The 18,601-nt window shown below is 44.7% G+C and overlaps 1 protein-coding gene across 2 annotated transcripts in view; it reads left to right on the top strand.

Moving 5' to 3' along the window:
* The window catches only part of DOCK8 (dedicator of cytokinesis 8), a 709,540-nt gene that overhangs the window by 358,887 nt on the left and 332,052 nt on the right, over window positions 1–18,601 (top strand). For both annotated transcript variants that reach the window (XM_069228642.1, XM_069228651.1), the window contains one exon: window positions 10,355–10,494. In XM_069228642.1, the coding sequence (XP_069084743.1) occupies window positions 10,355–10,494 (140 nt within the window). The remainder of the gene's footprint in view (window positions 1–10,354; window positions 10,495–18,601) is intronic.

Below are 18,601 nucleotides of genomic sequence, written 5' to 3'. Positions count from 1 at the left end.
CCAGGGGGTGTAGAAATGGCCAACAGGTCAATGCCTCCCTTGGGGGCCGCCCCGTGACCAAGGGGACGCCCCCCCACAAAAATAAACACATAAAAATAAATCCCTGGCGTTCTAGTAGTTTCTGCCCCCCTTGGGGGCAGACCAGCCTAAAAATAATAGGCTTATCTGTCTCCAAGGGGTGCAGAAATGGCCTGGGTACATGTGCCCCCAAAGTGGGGGGCGACCCTTGCCCAAGGCCCGCACCATCCACTAACACACACACACACACACACACTATCCCTGGTGTCTAAGTGGCTTCTGCCCCCCTTGGGGGCAGGTGGGCCTAAGAAAATAGGCCCATCTGCCCCCAGGGGGTGTAGAAATGGGCAACAGGTCAATGCCCCCCTTGGGGGGGCACCCGTGACCAAGGGGACGCCCCCCCACAAAAATAAACAAATTTAAAAAAATCCCTGGCGTTCTAGTAGTTTCTGCCCCCCTTGGGGGCAGACCAGCCTAAAAATAATAGGCTGATCTGTCTCCAAGGGGTGCAGAAATGGCCTGGGTACATGTGCCCCCAAAGTGGGGGGCGACCCTTGCCCAAGGCTCCCCCATCCACTAACACACACACACACTATCCCTGGTGTCTAAGTGGCTTCTGCCCCCCTTGCGGGCAGGTGGGCCTAAGAAAATAGGCCCATCTGCCCCCAGGGGGTGTAGAAATGGGCAACAGGTCAATGCCCCCCTTGGGGGGGGGCGCCCCGTGACCAAGGGGACGCCCCCCCACAAAAATAAACAAATTTAAAAAAATCCCTGGCGTTCTAGTAGTTTCTGCCCCCCTTGGGGGCAGACCAGCCTAAAAATAATAGGCTGATCTGTCTCCAAGGGGTGCAGAAATGGCCTGGGTACATGTGCCCCCAAAGTGGGGGGCGAGCCTTGCCCAAGGCCCCCCCATCCACTAACACACACACACACTATCCCTGGTGTCTAAGTGGCTTCTGCCCCCCTTGGGGGCAGGTGGGCCTAACAAAATAGGCCCATCTGCCCCCAGGGGGTGTAGAAATGGGCAACAGGTCAATGCCCCCCTTGGGGGGCGCGCCCCGTGACCAAGGGGACGCCCCCCCCACAAAAATAAACACATTTTTAAAAATCCCTGGCGTTCTAGTAGTTTCTGCCCCCCTTGGGGGCAGACCAGCCTAAAAATAATAGGCTGATCTGTCTCCAAGGGGTGCAGAAATGGCCTGGGTACATGTGCCCCCAAAGTGGGGGGTGACCCTTGCCCAAGGCCCCCCCCATCCACTAACACACACACACACACTATCCCTAGTGTCTAAGTGGCTTCTGCCCCCCTTGGGGGCAGGTGGGCCTAAGAAAATAGGCCCATCTGCCCCCAGGGGGTGTAGAAATGGGCAACAGGTTAATGCCCCCCTTGGGGGGGCGCCCCTTGACCAAGGGGACGCCCCCCCACAAAAATAAACAAATTAAAAAAAATCCCTGGCGTTCTAGTAGTTTCTGCCCCCCTTGGGGGCAGACCAGCCTAAAAATAATAGGCTGATCTGTCTCCAAGGGGTGCAGAAATGGCCTGGGTACATGTGCCCCCAAAGTGGGGGGCGACCCTTGCCCAAGGCCCCCCCCATCCACTAACACACACACACACACACTATCCCTGGTGTCTAAGTGGCTTCTGCCCCCCTTGGGGGCAGGTGGGCCTAAGAAAATAGGCCCATCTGCCCCCAGGGGGTGTAGAAATGGGAAACAGGTCAATGCCCCCCTTGGGGGGGGCGCCCGTGACCAAGGGGACGGCCCCCACAAAAATAAACAATAGGCTGATCTGTGTCCAAGGGGTGCAGAAATGGCCTGGGTACATGTGCCCCCAAAGTGGGGGGCGACCCTTGCCCAAGGGGGCACCCCCCCATCCACTACACACACAATCCCTGGTGCCTAAGTGGCTTCTGCCCCCCTTGGGGGCAGATGGACCTAAAATAAATAGGCCGATTTGCCCCCAAGGGGGGCAGGAAAGGCCAACAGTTCTCTGCCCCCTTGGGGGGGGCGCCCCTTGCCCAAGGGGGCACCCCCCCCCACATAAATACACATACAAATAAAAAACCCTGGTGATCTAGTGTTTTCTGCCCCCCTTGGGGGCAGATCTGGCTAAAAAGTAGCCAATCTGCCCTCAAGGGGGGCAGAAATGGCCCTAAAAGACATGCCCCCCAAAGGGGAGCGACCCTTGCCCAAGGGGGCGCCCCCCCATCCACTACACACACAATCCCTGGTGCCTAAGTGGCTTCTGCCCCCCTTGGGGGCAGATGGACCTAAAAAAAATAGGCCGATCTGCCCCCAAGGGGGGCAGAAAAGGCCAACAGTTCTCTGCCCCCTTGGGGGGGCGCCCCTTGCCCAAGGGGGCACCCCCCCCACACATAAATACACATAACAATATAAATCCCTGGTGATCTAGTGTTTTCTGCCCCCCTTGGGGGCAGATCTGGCTAAAAAGTAGCCAGATCTGCCACCAAGGGGGGCAGAAATGGCCTAAGTAATTGCCCCCTAAAGGGGAGCGACCCTTGCCCAAGGGGCCGCTCCCCGCATGCCAGAAACAGAAAGATCAACAAAAAAAACCAAATCCCTGGTGTCTAGTGGGCATTCCTGCTGCCCGATCGCAATGCGATCGGGCAGCAGGAATGCTCAAAGAGACACCGGGGAAAAGGAAAAGCCTTTCCTTTTCCCCGGTGCCTCTTTAGCCCCAACCCCCCACCCACCGGGAAGAGGAACTCACCTCTTGACTCGTCGCCGCACAGGAAGCAAATGGCTTCCTGTGCGGCGAGGATCCCATAATGAAGTCAGCGCGCGATCGCGCGCTGACGTCATTATGGGGGGGTCGGGGGTGGAAGGGGAAGGGCTTCCCCTTCCATCCCTGACTTTGGGGGGTGGGGGGGAAGCACACAGAGGGAGCGAGAGCGCTCCCTCTGGGCTGTGTGCCGAGGACGTAGTGGTTACGTCCTCGGCACAGCAGCACTGTGCCGCGGGACGTAACTACTACGTCCGCGGCACAGAAGGGGTTAAAAAAAAATGTAAGCATATTTAATGAATATCAATTACTGTTTTACTACGATGTTTCAAACATCATTGACTTTTAGGCCGCAATGCTTTTTATGAACAGTGTTATTTCCCTATTATGAAATGGATGTGTCATCTGTTTTTAACTGAACTGTACGTTTATGATAATATTTTCAAACTATTTTTTATATTTTGGTTGAATGCATTCAAATGCATTATGTTTTGTATGTTTTAAGAAAATACATTTTCCGAAATAAACTTTCCTTGACTGAAAATGTTATTTTTTAATTACTGCTGGTTCTGAGACCCAGAGGGACCGGCCCACTTAAAGTCCTGATACCACAGGTTAAAAAAACACATATTTGAAAAAGTTTATATATATTTGTTTAAATCCACAACCTTTAACTCATCTTGTTATTTACTCCATCCAAAAGGATTTGGAAGGAGGGAGGGCAGTATTCAGCGCTTAATTTGTGCTTGTTGTGTCCGGTGTAGAGCACCAGTACTTATTTTTTAGGGCGGCACTTATTTTTCTGACTCAAGCATTTACTGCGAGCAAAAGACACATAGGGAAAAGACGGAGGAGTAGAAAAACGAAAAAGGGTCAGAAAAGGGAAAAGCAGGAAGCTGCAAGAGTGAGTTGAAGGGGCAGGGAATGGCTGTAAATGGATTAATGAGGCCCAAGTTGGCTTCGGGATTATGCTGCCTCAGTATTCTGTGCTTGCACATTTAATTGCAGCAGCCGCGTGTTTCAGAGGAGAGCTTTGGGGCCAGATGTAGCAAGCCGTTTGCTTGTCGCAAACTGTGAAAAACGCCATGCAAACGGCCTCCCGCGATGCTCATTCCGAAATTGCGAGTCGGTACCGACTTGCAATTTGGGAATGCGACTCGCAAATGGGAAGGGGTGTTCCCTTCCTATTTGCGACTAGCATCGCAATTCAGACTTGCTTTGTGACCGCGAATGCAGTCGCAAAGCAACTCGCAGTTACCACCAGTGTCACACTGGTGGTAACTCATTCGCAAAAGGGAAGGGGTACCCATGGGACCCCTTCCCCTTTGTGAATGTCGACAAAAATATTTTTTCAGAGCAGGCAGTGGTCCTATGGACCACTGCCTACTCTGAAAAACGAAACCAAATGGTTTTGGTATTTTTTTCATTTTGCAACTCGTTTTCCTTTAAGGAAAACGGGCTGCAAAATGAAAAAAAAAAACTGCTTTATTTACAAAGCAGTCACAGACATGGAGGTCTGCTGACTTCAGCAGGCCACCATCCCTGTGAGTGCAGGGACTAGCTATGGGGTCGCAAAAAGCGACCCACCTCATTAATATTAATGAGGTGGGTCTTTGCGACCCCATAGCGAGTCGCAGAAGGTGTCTGAGACACCATTCTGCATATGCTTTTGCGAGTCTGAAATTGCGAGTCGCACCGACTCGCAATTTCAGACTCGCAAAAGCATATCTTGCTACATCTGGCCCTTGGGCTCTATTGGATATTAGTAGTGAGATCATAAAATGGTTGAGCATGGATAAGGACTTCAGGTCTGTTTTCACAACAAAGTGTTTATTCTTGCAGTTTAAGTGCTTTAACCACTTTCTCTGTGTCTCTGTCAAAAGCATCACGGGCTCATTGACAAAATGTTAGTCACAGACAAGTGTTTTGCCCTGTGCTGCAATCAGTCTCACCTTTTGGGATGCTGTTTTTCATTTAATAGTCCCATACTTTAACCTAATTATTATCAATTGGGTATTAATAGGCTTGCAACTAATTGCAGTAGGATAATGACTGCTGAGAGTGAGACCGGCAAAGGGCCCCCTTGAGGGTCCCATTGGGCATTGCAGCTCCAGCCCAACAAGGAGCTGCCAGACGATGAAGCATGACACCCTTCTGGGTGTGTGAGGGCTATTGCTTCTGATCAATCGGATACCCTGATCCAGTTGCTCAGCCCCTTTCTGACCATCAACTTCCCTCTTTTCGTTCCTGCTTTCACGAGGAGCTGCAGACCCTTGTGGTTTATGTTACATTTAAGGATCATGTGTGCTGGATCTGATAATTCGCTCTATGCCCCTCCTTATTCTCCTTGGCTTCTTTATGGAAACCAGCACTTATTATTTGTCTTTAGGCTTTGTTGCAAGGCAAGCAAGAGAGAAATAACACTAGAGGCATAAAGAAGGAGAAAGAGAACGATGGAAGTACAGTGACAAAGAAAATATGAATGGAAAAGGACCAGAAGGAGAGAGATAAAGTGGCAGGAAATGTCTAGGAGTGGATGAAAGAGGAATGAGGCACAACTAAAACTGCACAGCGTTGGTATTCGGCACTCCCTATATTCAATAGTGCCAGCCACGGATTTTCAAGCAAAACTTTGGACCCCGGCCCTTATTCTTTAACAAATTAAGCACTGGTGCCTTTTGGAACATACAATAGGGACACGACCTGGATCCACAGTGATCTAGCTCTTTGATACCTGCCACAACCCCAGTCACAATCCTTATCAAATGCTCAGGTGCACTTACCTGATGAGACCTGGAAAACATTGAGGTCTGCTTTTTGTAGGGCACAAAATCAGCTGCATCTCTCTACCTGGTGCTCTCCATGTGATTCTGAATGGAAGAATGATGGGGTGATGGTGTAACCAACTTCTCTGACTGCACACTGGTTCATGGCTATTCTAATTAACTTAGGTGCCTTCAAGTTTCAAATAAGTCTACCGTTCCTTTCTTTGAAGCTGTACACCACTTGCCCCCACAAAACATACAGTTCTGATGAAAAAGAGAATATTAAATTTATTTTGCCACATGTCCTGTGTTACTATCCACTGACTACCTATCCTTCCTATCAGAGTTAGGAATACAGTTGGTCTAGTTTTTCATTCCTAAAGTCTAGTTCAGAAGATACCACACTGAAGAAAACAAAATCTGTACTCTCATTATTTCTTTTTAGCAGTTTCAGATACACATATAAAATCTTAGAGGCTATTAATGCAACTTCTAAGCAACTCAGAAACCAAAGTTTCCTGAGAGCCTTTTACATCTTCACTCTTCAAATCAGATTTAAGGGAATAGGTAATTTTGTCTGGGAAAGAATAACTATTTTGTTTCATCCAAATTGCCACTCTGCCTTTGTTGATGTGTGAGGTCCCATGAGGATCTAGAGAGAGAGTTCTCAAGTACTTTGTCTCCTCTCTGGGTTGCTGGTGATGTTAATTGCTTTCAGGGACATTCTGCTGTATTTTTCCATTTCGCTGATTGGGACCATATTTTTTTGTTGGTATCTTTCACCGATTCACATGCCACCGACCTCCTTTCCTCCCTACTCCAGTTGGGGGCTGATCATATCAAACATTGCATCGGTAGAAACTATGACTGTGACCTCAACGGGGTGGGGTTTCAGCCTTTATATCTCTTTCATCAGAATGAGGACACAGAAAATGGATGGGTGACATAATCTACTGTTTTAAGCACTCTCATGTTAAATGTAGTGGAATTATTAGTGTGAGGTTAGAGGATATTTCTCAGTTTATGAATTATGGATGTTATCAATGCTAGTGAACAATGTACCTGAGCTAAGCTCATGTGCTACCTGCTATAAATTGAACATAAGAAATATATCTGCTCCAGTGACTTAGCTTTATCAGTTTGGGAGTATGACCACACAACCAAGAATGTGACCAAATGCAAGAAAACAAACCACAGTTGTACTTAAGCACCTTCACTCGGGGATGAACAGGATCTGCCTGTAAATTAAAGCCAACCTCAGTTTTAAAATCCAAACTATTTAGCACCATCATGTTGATGACTGCCCTTTGTACACTGTACACTGTGGTTTTCATATTGGAATCCTTTGCTACATTTAATCCTTATGTATAGGCTGTACTGATTTTTATTGGACCCTTTTCATATCCTTTTTTTAATTAAGAAAAAAGAGGTACTATTACATAAACATCAGAATAGAAACAAATACATAGTCAAAACAAAAGCAGACTATGGTTAGTATTGAATTGGAATTCAAAAATAACAAATTACATTGCACTGTTTCTTTCATATACACGTATATAAATTGCTTTAAAAAGTGACGGGTAGTCCATACTACTGTTGAAATAGTGCTAAACTGGGTTTCCTGGGAACAACTGCGTGTTTGGAATAGATCCCAGAGAACAGTATCAACAAGCTTTGTGTTCTTCATGAATCCTTTCTATGCAGACACGAACAAACAAGCATTAACTGAACAACAGCAAACAAAGTGAAAATCAAATGTTACTGTTCTTGCAGAACAGGTGTATCAATCTCAAAGGCTGGAGACAGATTTTATTTGGAAAGACAAAATTAGACTGATTTGAGTAAAGATTCCCTCCAAAAACTGAATAGAAAGGTCATATGAAGCAAACATATAGTAGTCACCATCTAGATCGCAACATCTATGACAGAATCCCCATTTGAAAAGGAATACAGTAAATCATGGCTAGAGTCTGAAATATTTGAAAATGAAATTCTGCAGGATTGAGGAAATGCTTGAGACCTGCAACTTCATCACTAATAGTTTCTCTTTTAATATTAATTTGTAGCTTTTGATCAATCTAATGTTAATCTTTCTAAGTCCGAAGTGCTGGATCCCATCATTGCATGTGCTGACACTGCCTCCCCTCAAGCACAACCCAAGGACAAAAGCCCGCCTACAGACCAGCACAAATGCAGAAAAATTCAAGACACTATAGACAAAGACATCTTCAACTTAGCTCTAAGATCCTACAACAAGCATATATGAAACACCAAGTGCACAGCTCTTGCAGATCACATTGATGCCAGAACTAACAGCAGTAAGGAAATCTTCATCATCATCAAAGATTTCACCACGCCTTCTGCCGCCTCTAGCAACATCACCCCCTCACAAGGGCTTTGCAACAAATTATCAGAATTCTTCTGTAAATAAATCACCTCTATATAGAGCAATTTCAGCCCCCTGCCAGGTCCCCACACCGTCACCCTCAACTTCCCATTACGGCTGATGAACAAACCCAAAACTCATGGCCCACCATGACCACCATGACCACCATCAAAATCTCTGTTATGAAAACCAACCACACGGGTGCTCCCCCAACCCTTGCCCTGACCACCCCTTCACCAAAGGACCCGTACCAATCAGCAGAGCACTAACACTCATCCTCAACACCACTATTAACTCAGACACCTGGAAACATTCCACCATCATGCTCCAGCTCAACAAACTATCCGCTGACCCAGCCATGCTTTCCAACTACATACCCATCTCACTCCTACCATACCCAGGAAAGGTCTCAGAGAAACTAATTAACCGAAACCTCAACAACCACCAGCTCCCTGAAGCCACATAGTTTTGGATTCTGGCCCAACAACAGTAGAGAAACAATACTCATCGCTGCTACAGACATCATCTGCATGATCCTTGAGAGAGGAGACCTCTCTGCGGCATTTGACGCGGTCTCACACCCCATCCTCATCAGAAGCCTGCACGAATTGGCATCTAAGGACCTGTTCTCCACTGTATGTGCTCCTTCTTAATGGATTGAACACAAGCTGTCAGCCTGGCACCTTACTCCATGGAAGCCTAAAAACTCATCTGTGGAGTGCTGCAAGGCTCATCAATCAGGCCCACCCTCTTCAACTCATTCATGATCTCTCTGGCTAACATCATCTGTCCACACAACATCAACATCCTCTTGCACGCAGACGACATGCAACTCATGTTTTTCATCTCAGACAAGACCCCCAACACAAGAAACAAGTTCTCCAGTTTAGCAGTGCCAAAATCGCTAGCTGGATGTAATCCAACTATCCCAATCTCAACATCGAAAAGACAAAAGTAGCGATCTTCAGCAAGAACATATCAACATGAAGCTCCAGATGGTGGCCAGCCAAAGTTGGAGGCAGACCCATGCCAGAAACCTCAGAATAATGATCACCAGCAAACTGGAGATGACCGCACAAGTCAAAGCTGTCACTGCATCCGGCTTCAACACCCCCTGAAGATGCTAGGGAAGATCTTCAAATGGCTCCCAAGCAACACTAGAAAAACTGTCACTCATGCCGTAGTCACTAGCAAGTCTGACTATAAGAACACCTCTATGCCGGGCTCACCAAGCAGCTCACTAGAAGAGTACAAACAATCCAGAACTCGGCAGACAGACTCATCCTCCCACACAGGACTCACATCACACCACAGCTCAAGGAACTACACTGGCTCCCGATATACAATTCAATTCAAACTCCTCACACACACATTCAAAACCAACCTGCTGAAACAGTTGCACCTCCTTCCACCAACCACCCACACACCTCCGCTCCACAGGACTCCTACTCAACACACATCCCATGCATACACAAAACTAGGTCTCGAGGACAGGCATTGTCTTGCATCGCTCCAAAAGCATGGAACTGCCTCTCACGCCACATCAGAGCCCTCTCCTCCTCTCATCTTGAATTCTGCAAGAAGATGAAGACATGACTTTTAAATGAACCCGCCTATCATAGGCAGGGCTAGGCACACACACATGCTCAGTATAAGGATACCTATAGATGATAGTGCACATTACAAATAGACATAACATACTATCAGTTATTGCAGGATAGTACTCAGAAACACAATGAGGTTCTCTGAAAATAGACAGCTGGATTATGTTTGAGATTGAATCCTTCAGCAAAATGTGATTTTAAAGTTCTTCACTAGCTGGTGCTATTTAAACCAGTAATTTGAACTAATATATTATTGTGATCTTAAATACCTATTCCCTTGTGTTACCTGATCTACTCACTTAACTCCTTCTCAATCTAATGACGTGTCCATCATTGTGTTTCTCTTAAGAAATCATTTGTAAACCATGTATCTTTGAAATGTCAAACTAAACTTTAATTAAAACTAATATATTCTCCATTTCAATAACGTGTTGAATATTAGTCTTTACAGAGGCTTGCATCAGTTTTAAGCTAAATGTGGCGAAGAACAGTAGTAATACGACCCTAAATGTTCTTTAATTTGTACTATTCCTTTTTCTGTTGAGTGCATCAGGACGGTAATGCTCTTTAAAATATTGTTTTCTACATTACCTGTTTAGGGACAAATATTTTCAGTATGTTCCCTGGACTCTCTGACCATCTGTTGAATGAGAATAACCAATCCACTCTTTATTTCAATTATATACTACTTTTGCTCATTAGTCTACCCACCGACGTCTGCAGCCAAAAGAGACTCCAAAATAGTCCTTCCATTTCAGCGTTCCACACTTTTTGCAAATGTTCTGTTAGGAAACAATATTGCGTGGATGATAATTCAAGTATTTCATTTTATCTCCAGGTAAAGGAAACTCAGGGGATAGAAGATCAATGCTGGCACAAGGACGAAAACTATCTGAGAGGAGCAGTACTTATGAGGACTTTTTCCCTATGTCAAACAATAAGCCAACATGTTTGTCTGTCAACAGTTTTTTCAAGCAGGTACACTGATAGTAAAGAATAAATAGTAGACCATCTATTTTGTGATTTAGGGATGTTTATTTATAAGTTCAAGTTTATTTACTTTTGGGTTTAAGTATGTTTCTTTGACAAAGAGGTCACTTACAGTGTGGCGATCTAGCTTAGCAGCAGCCTGCTTGTCAAATAGAGAGTTCTCTACACTGGGACTTTTCACCAAAATAAGTCCTGATAAAGCAGGAACACTTTTGGTGAAAATTAATTACTGGATTTGCAGGCATGTATTTTTTTTAAACTATCTGAGCTCTTTAAATTTAACCACATACCCAGCTGTACTAGCCTTGAATGCCAAACTCCGTATCTGGTATTAATGCTAATCTAGTACATGAATAAAGGCCGAGGTCTGTCCTTTGAGCTCCTGAACCTATCCAGTGGGTGGGAATACCAAACATGCCTTCATTGTGGGCAGAGAACTACTGTCTGTGTCCTGGGGTAGCGCATGCAGCTGCAGTGGCAGCGTGCCATGTTTCAAAAAGATTAATAGTATGACCAAACCTTTTTACCTGGGTCACTGAGAATGAGGCCATCCAGCTCCTAAGAACTGTAAAGTTCCTTTGCTATGTGTAACAGACGAACATTGCTCTGACATCTTGTGTGTAGGTCAAGTGTGTAGATTGTGTAGCACAAGTATAGTAGTAGGTGTGTGTGTGGGTGAGCCTGAGTACTGAATCCAGTGGGATCACTTCTCAGATGCCCCTGGCCTGGCATAGCACAAGATGGAGTGTGAGGGCTGTTCTCCTACAAAGTGGAACTGTATCCTATATATAATCTGCATTCCTGTGGACGTGGGGTGATGGGAGCAGAGATCTAGATTTTGAAGTGACGAGGATAGGGAAGGGTTAGAAATTCCATGAGGCCATGTTGCTCATTAGTTCTTCCTCAGCACTGCCATTTGGTTTATATTAGGAGTGAGGGCTGGGGTTGTGTGAGAGTAGAGGTTCAATAAAGATGTCAGAAACCAGGATGAATCTTGAGGTTGATTTATTCATTAAAAAAGTAACTCCAGCTACAACCTTTGAGAGCTCAGAGGCAACTGATTTCACATTCTCCGTTTGACCATAAACATTTTACGACTAGATTCTAATGGAACACCAATAGTCATGGCCACATTACAGCCCATAGAATACATTGAAGTTAGATAAAGTAACTTAAAAAACATTAACACATTTTGGTAAATGGCACGTTACCACAGGCTGCATCTTCTGGTATTTCCACATCCAAACCCTTAATGGCTAGGGACAGGAGGGTTTGGCTAAGTACCTGAAGAGGGGAGTGGACCTCACTCTTTCTGGTGGAGGAGATGAGAATATGTCTGAAGTGCCTAGAAGCCTGCGTGACTTGTGAGAGTAGGAAGGAGTCTGTTTGGTCCTGCATGAGGACAGAACATCCAGGAGCAGAAGACCCAAGGGACTGAGGAACAGCCAGAAAGATGTGAGGACAGAACATCCAGGAGCAGAAGACCCAAGGGACTGAGGAACAGCCAGAAAGATGTGACTACATGAGAGTGATATAGAAGTAGCTGGCATTGCAGTGGGCCTCTCTTGTCTCTCACAACTAGTGGGAACTGTTTCAAGTACTTTTGATGTAGGCCCAGCCAAATCTGCATCACCCCTGTTTATTGCTTTGACTCAGTTGAGGATGTAACTTACATTGTACTGGTCAGGCTGCATATGCTGTGATCCTTGCCTTGGCCTCAAAAGTCTTCAAATGCCATCAGCCTGTTCAGGCAGCATCTTTCACGAACCTTGCATCTGCCCTATTGGGTGGCAACTACCTACGTCAGCCTAAACATGATCTGCAGCTTACCCACCACCCAAGGAAGACACAGGAGCCATGGTCACCCCTGTGTTGGAGCTCCTGCACATCAGGACTAAACCAAGAGGACATATAGACTGTGACACAGCCCATGCCCGGCCTACCTGGCAGCCTTGAACTATCTTCTCTACTCGTGGCCCCTGTCTGCTGGAATGTGGTGGGACTGCCCGATGTGCTCTGAAGGACAAGGAAAAGACCATCAACTACCCACTACACCACAAAGGGTAATAACTCAGAAAACCATGAAGTAAGTGCCCATATGGTTTGTGGGGGAACCTTAAGACTGCACCTGCACCTGATTCATTCTTTAATTTGACTCTTAAAGGGATTGGGGTGTCAGCCTGGGACCATGGGGCCACTGAGTAGTTTGAAAAATATATATATTTTCTTTTAAACACAGTCCTGATTTGTTTAATGAAAACAGGCTTCATTAAAAAAAATGTTTTACTTTCTTGAAAGGCAGGCACAGACATTGTGATGGTCCCAGCAGGCTATCATCCTTGTGATGACCTCCAATCATAGAGGTTCACAATTTGTGACATACCTCGTTATTATTCATGAGGTAGGCTGGATTACAACCCAGTACAAATCAGATTTTGAGAAACCAACCTACTAGTATATAGGCCAATTCTTAAAAATATTTACTGGTCTCAAATTACTGGTTTCAATTTGCGAGTATTTTGCGACCAGATATTCACACATCTAGCCCTAAGTGATAAACAAATGTTTTTTTATTGGTAGGTCTCTCCTAAGGAAAACTGGTTTTCAGAGCCTTACTTAGAGTTGGGCGAATGAGGAGCATCTGCCAAAAAGTGGTGAATGCCCTGCCTTCCATATTAAAAAAATATTGCTGTCAATGGCACTCTAAATATGCCAGGTGGAAGAGATGCCTCCTTTTGGCAGATGGTCCATTCCAGCAAACTCTAAATACAGCCTTAAGTCAAGAACATGAAATAAAAATACAGTATCTATTGTTTTGATAGCTAGACCTTATCCAGCTTGCTCCCTCACCTAGTTTCCCTAAGTTTGTGGTCCATGATTATTCTCCTCTGGGATCAAGCTCTAGGTTATTTCTTGGTATCCATATAATGTGACAAGATTTTAATTGTTGTTGATTTTACTATATGGATAGATGACATCCAGGGAAAGCAAGTCTTAGAGCTTGTGGGTCACTTATGGGCTGATTTTGAGTTGAACGAGTAGAGGGTACTCTGTCAGGATGACAGAGGGCATTAGTTGATAAATCTACAGTTCACCACAAACTCCACTGTCAACCCTTATGTTAGCAGCAACTGTTGTGATGGCAGTTCCAGTCCATTTTTTAAAAGCTTGATGGATAGCTCCATCAAACATGATGGCCACCAGTCATACTTTGACACAATTTTTCATTTAAAAAACAAAAAAACTCCTAAGGCTGAAAATGGACTGCTAATAACCCCCTCACCATAGGAATTTTCTTCCATTGTGTGGGGGGTCACTATTTGTTTTTTACTGTGCTTGGTCTCAAAGCTGTACCTGGTGGTGACTGAAAAAAACACACAAAACGCTGTCCACTCTAAATAAAGCAATATGTGTTATGTGTTACATTGGATGGCGCACACTCCTTTGGGCCATCAGACAAGTATGTCGGCGACAGAGCTGGAGTACGGTCTGTTGTCAACATACTTAAAGTCCTCCCACCTCTAAATCAGTCAGACGACCTTGTGTTTGCCAAAGAGGCTATTTTGTCACCATTATGATGGAGTAACCTCTCTGCTAAACTCCAAATCATCCCACTAGACTATTTAATTTTTAAGTAGAGGGTGAATGGCTCCACCTCTGAGGGTATCCATACCTCAGGATTGTATTTGGCCCCACTTGCCTAGTCAACAATCTAGCAACAATCTAGTGACTCCATTGAGTGGTTTGATCATTACTTCATTATTTTACTATAGCAAATGGCAAGACAGCCTTTCTTATCCACTTCTTGAAGCTTCAACAGTCCCTTTCCCCCTCATCCCTACACTTTTACCTGCCTCACTTCCCTCACTTCCCTGTCATGCAAACTGTTATTAATTTCCCATGCATCATATCATCTCATATTTCTCCTCCTTTTTATCAGAAATTGAAAGTTTATTTGCTCAATAGCTCAGTGATCATTGAATGTTACAAATAGATAAATCATGGCCAAAAAAGAAAGAGAGAGAGAGAGAGATAAAAACCAATCAATCTATTTCTATTTATTATTTATAAATGATCCCGTACCATCTTGGTGCTAGGAAACACATTATAATAGTTAGCTAAATTAGAGTGCTATAGAAAAGGGGCAGAGTGGGAGGGCACTTGGGGGTAGGTGAATAGATAGGACTTAACTGCACATTTAAGAGAAACAATAGTGGTGCTCTTGTAAAGCTCCAAAGGGCAGTCATTCCAGAGTTTGGGTACCAACGCTTGAATCGCTATTCCTCCATTTATGATTATACAAATTGAGTACAACACAGACACAATTAACAGCAAAAGATCGAAAGCAAACCTGTAGGATGTACATTTAGCTTACCTGATCTAAGGAGGGGGGATTGTCAGTGGTACACTAAGAGCTATGCGAAAATTTACACATTGTTGTGAGTTGCTACACTCTTTAGACAAGAGATTTGACCCCCTCCTTCATTATTCATGAGTTACAGTCCTGTACATCCTCTCAATCTTAACATGCACATGCAAGTTGATATGTTTCAGCCCCGGCCTTCAGTTGAATTCATGGAAAGAGAATGTTACTGTTCAGGAATCCATATATCAAAATCCATAGTCGCGTGACACGGGCCTCCTACACGTCCCACCTCTAAGGTACCACAGGTCCTGTTACAAAGTAACAGACATAAAGTGCAGCACTGCTACCTAAGACAAAAGAAAAGCATAGATTTCCCCCCAAAAAGTAACATGCATGCGTACATATATCATGCCAAAACAGTGCATGTACTGCCCACGTAAAAATAAAGGGCCTGATTAGGAGTTCGGCAGATGGTTTTCACTGCCTGCGGAACTTCCGACAGGTAGGTTTCCGCCACACTGGCTACCTCCCCGCCGGGCCCATTAAGAGTTTCCCACTAGGCTGGCGGGCTGTAACCTAGGTTTCCTCCCGCCAGCCTTGCGGGAAAGAGGTTACAGCATTGTCTCCAGCTTGCAGTGCTGTAGCCAGTAGGGTGCACTAGCACCCTCGCAATGTTCACTGTCTGCAAAGCAGACAGTGAATATTGCCACGGTGATGAGCAGGGGGAACCCTGCACTGCCCATGCCAAGAGCATGGGCAGTGCAGGGGCCCCCTGTGGCCCCCTGCACCTGATCTCTGTCAGCCTTTTCATGGCGGTGTTACCGCCATGAAAAGGCTGGCGGAGCACAAGGTTGTAATCCGCAGGGCAGCTCTGCATGCAGCGCTACCCTGGCAGATTAGAATTTCCACCACCGCCAGAATCCGAGATCCTGGCAGAGCTGGCGGCCAGGTTTGTTATGTGGCGGTCATAAGAGCGCCACACTCATAATGAGGTCCAGAAGTGTGTATGTGTGTGGGGGGGCTGGCTATGAATAGGAATAGGTGGAGTTACATAAGAAAACTACTCAATTAGGAATTTTTTTATCGTCTCAAATGTACAAGTGGGTCTTTCCATGTGCATTGCACTCCCTCAACAAGTGTGTGGGCTGTTCCCAAATAATACAATAAAATGTATTCACTGCACCACTTAGAAATTAATGGACCACAACATTGAAATGGTCATGCTGCCTATTATAACTCCTTTTTGGTTTCTCCGATAACTGCACGCTCAACACACTCTCCCAATTCACCCTGCTGTGCTCTTTATGATGTTTGTTCATTGCCTAAATACCATGTTTAAGTTGATGACATAATTCTTCACTACAATTTGGATTTTTTGTTTCTGACTCAAATCTGGTTGCATGATGCATCCTGTCCTGCCCTTTCTTTGGCCCTTGCTGCTGACTGCAAAGTTATTAGACTGGGTACGGATACAAAGGCAGGAGATGGTTAGTCACAATGGATTTTAGAGACTTATTTGGTTAGCTCCCTACAAATACACACATCTTTATTGCTGCTGAATTACTAGGTTTTATACCATTCATATCCCTTACTACTCCTAACCTGGAATCTAATTAAATACGATTTTCTTGGATTTTCTTTCTTCTCTGATCTTATCTCACTTAAACTTACTCCTTCACAGACATTCTAACATTTGGGCATCCTGCCCTTCCCCCACCAATTCAGGTTACTTTCTCGAACTATGTTATCCACTTGATTTGGAATAGTTTATATATGGTCCTATACATTCTAAAAGTCGCACTCTTTACGTTCTTTTTTCGTCTTTTTGCAAATTTATTATTAATCAATGGATCCCCTGCTTTGGATATATAAGCTATTAGGTGATCCACCCTCCAAGATTGCCCCAAAACAAACGTTCTTCGATCAGAATCATTCACTGGAGCTTTGAATGCCACCTGCCCTGATAACAACACTTGAGAATAATGCAATAAATGAAGTAGCTGCTTTGCATGAATCTGTTACCAGTTGGATCAATAGAGAGCTTTATGTGGTTTCTTCAAACAAAAAGCACATCTCTCGACCCAAAAATCCTTCAGAGTCCTGATTTTTCAATAATTTATGCAACATGAAAATAGCATGTAAAAAGCTAGAAAGAATATGGCAGGAAGAATACAGCTTAGCAATAAGCTGGCATAGGGAACAAGCCTCTATAAATATAAGGGTACGATTGGCATGCTAAAACAACCTATTTTTAAACAGCAGATTCAATCAGCTGCCAACTTTACAAGGAAATATTTACATTGTTAACTCATTCATTCACCCTAACTGTCTTGCTTTTGACATCTCTGGAGATCTGCTATGATATTGTCCTATACTTAATCAATAAAATTGATAAGATCCATATCAATTTTAGCATCTGTAAAAAATATTTTTCTGCTGAAGTGGCCACTAGCACACTCCCAACTCCTCATCACACTTAGTCATCATTGGCATTTGATCCTCTCTCCTTTACTGTCCTTTGTGAGCTGCTACTCCCCATCAAATCAGGCTCCTATTGTGAACCATGAACTGCTTGCCCGCTTACATTTGGCTATTGACTCTCTTACCTCTGTTTTTACATTAGTATCTAACACTTCCCTTTTGACCACTGAGGTTACCCTTGCTGGAAACTGAGTTATTTCCCCCATTTTGAAAGGGCTTGATGTTGATTTCTCCATTGCCAGCAATTATTGCCTAAGTTGTTGCTACCAGCCCTGATCAAGATTTTGGAAAAGCATGTGAATTACGTACTGTCATCTTATATCTCAAAATTATCAGTCCTAGATCTGTCAAACGAAACAAGTCAATATAAATATAAGTGTATGATTAGGCATGCTAAAACAACCTATTTGTGAACAGCACTGAGGGAGATCTATTTGGGGGGTCTAGTGGCCAAGACTCCTAATTCGGGAGGGTAGCCTGGCACTGAGCAGGTGTGAGTCTAGGCACACCTAGGGCCTAGTGCGACCACTCAAAAAGCTAGGTCCTCGGCTTCTTGCAGAACTTAAGAAGTGAGGAGAAGGCTTTTATGTGCAGCAGCAGATCATTCCACCCTTTAAGAACGATGTAAGAGAAGTTTCAACGGCCAGATTTGGTTTTCCATATGTGTGAGATTTGTGCAAGTAAGAGTTCGGACAAGCAGAGGTGTCTGAAAGGTTTGTGAAAGCAGATGCAATTGTTGAGGTATGATGGGCCAGTGTTGTGTAGTGCCTTGAAAGTGTAGGTGAGGAGTTTGAGTAGTGCCAATAGAGGTCTTTCAGGTTTGGTGTGATGTGAGTGCAGCGTGGGAGGTTGACAGTGATTCTGGCTGCTGAGCTCTGAATGGTCTGCAGCTTTCTGGTGAGCTTTTTGTTGATTCCGGCATAGAGGTTTTTCTCGTAGTCCAGTTTGCTTGTGCACAGGGTGTGTGTGATGGTTTTCCAGGTGCTGATTGGGGACCATTTGAAAATCTTTTACATCATCTTTGGGGTATGGAAGTATTAAGTGTTGACTGCATTGACTTGGGCGGTCACGTTGAGTTTGCTGTTGATGATGATCTTGAGGTTCTTGGCATGGGGTTGGGGGTGGATGTCAGTCCTAGCTCTGTTGGCCACCAGGTGGAGTCCCACAGTGATATGCTCTTCCCAAAGATCGCATTTTCAGTCTTGTCGGTGTTCAGCTTTAGACAGTTGGTCTTCATCCAGTTGGTGA

This window comes from Pleurodeles waltl, chromosome 1_1 (genome assembly GCF_031143425.1).
Source record: "Pleurodeles waltl isolate 20211129_DDA chromosome 1_1, aPleWal1.hap1.20221129, whole genome shotgun sequence".
Taxonomy (NCBI): Eukaryota; Metazoa; Chordata; class Amphibia; order Caudata; family Salamandridae; genus Pleurodeles; species Pleurodeles waltl.
This window is presented reverse-complemented; position numbering and strand designations above follow the sequence as displayed.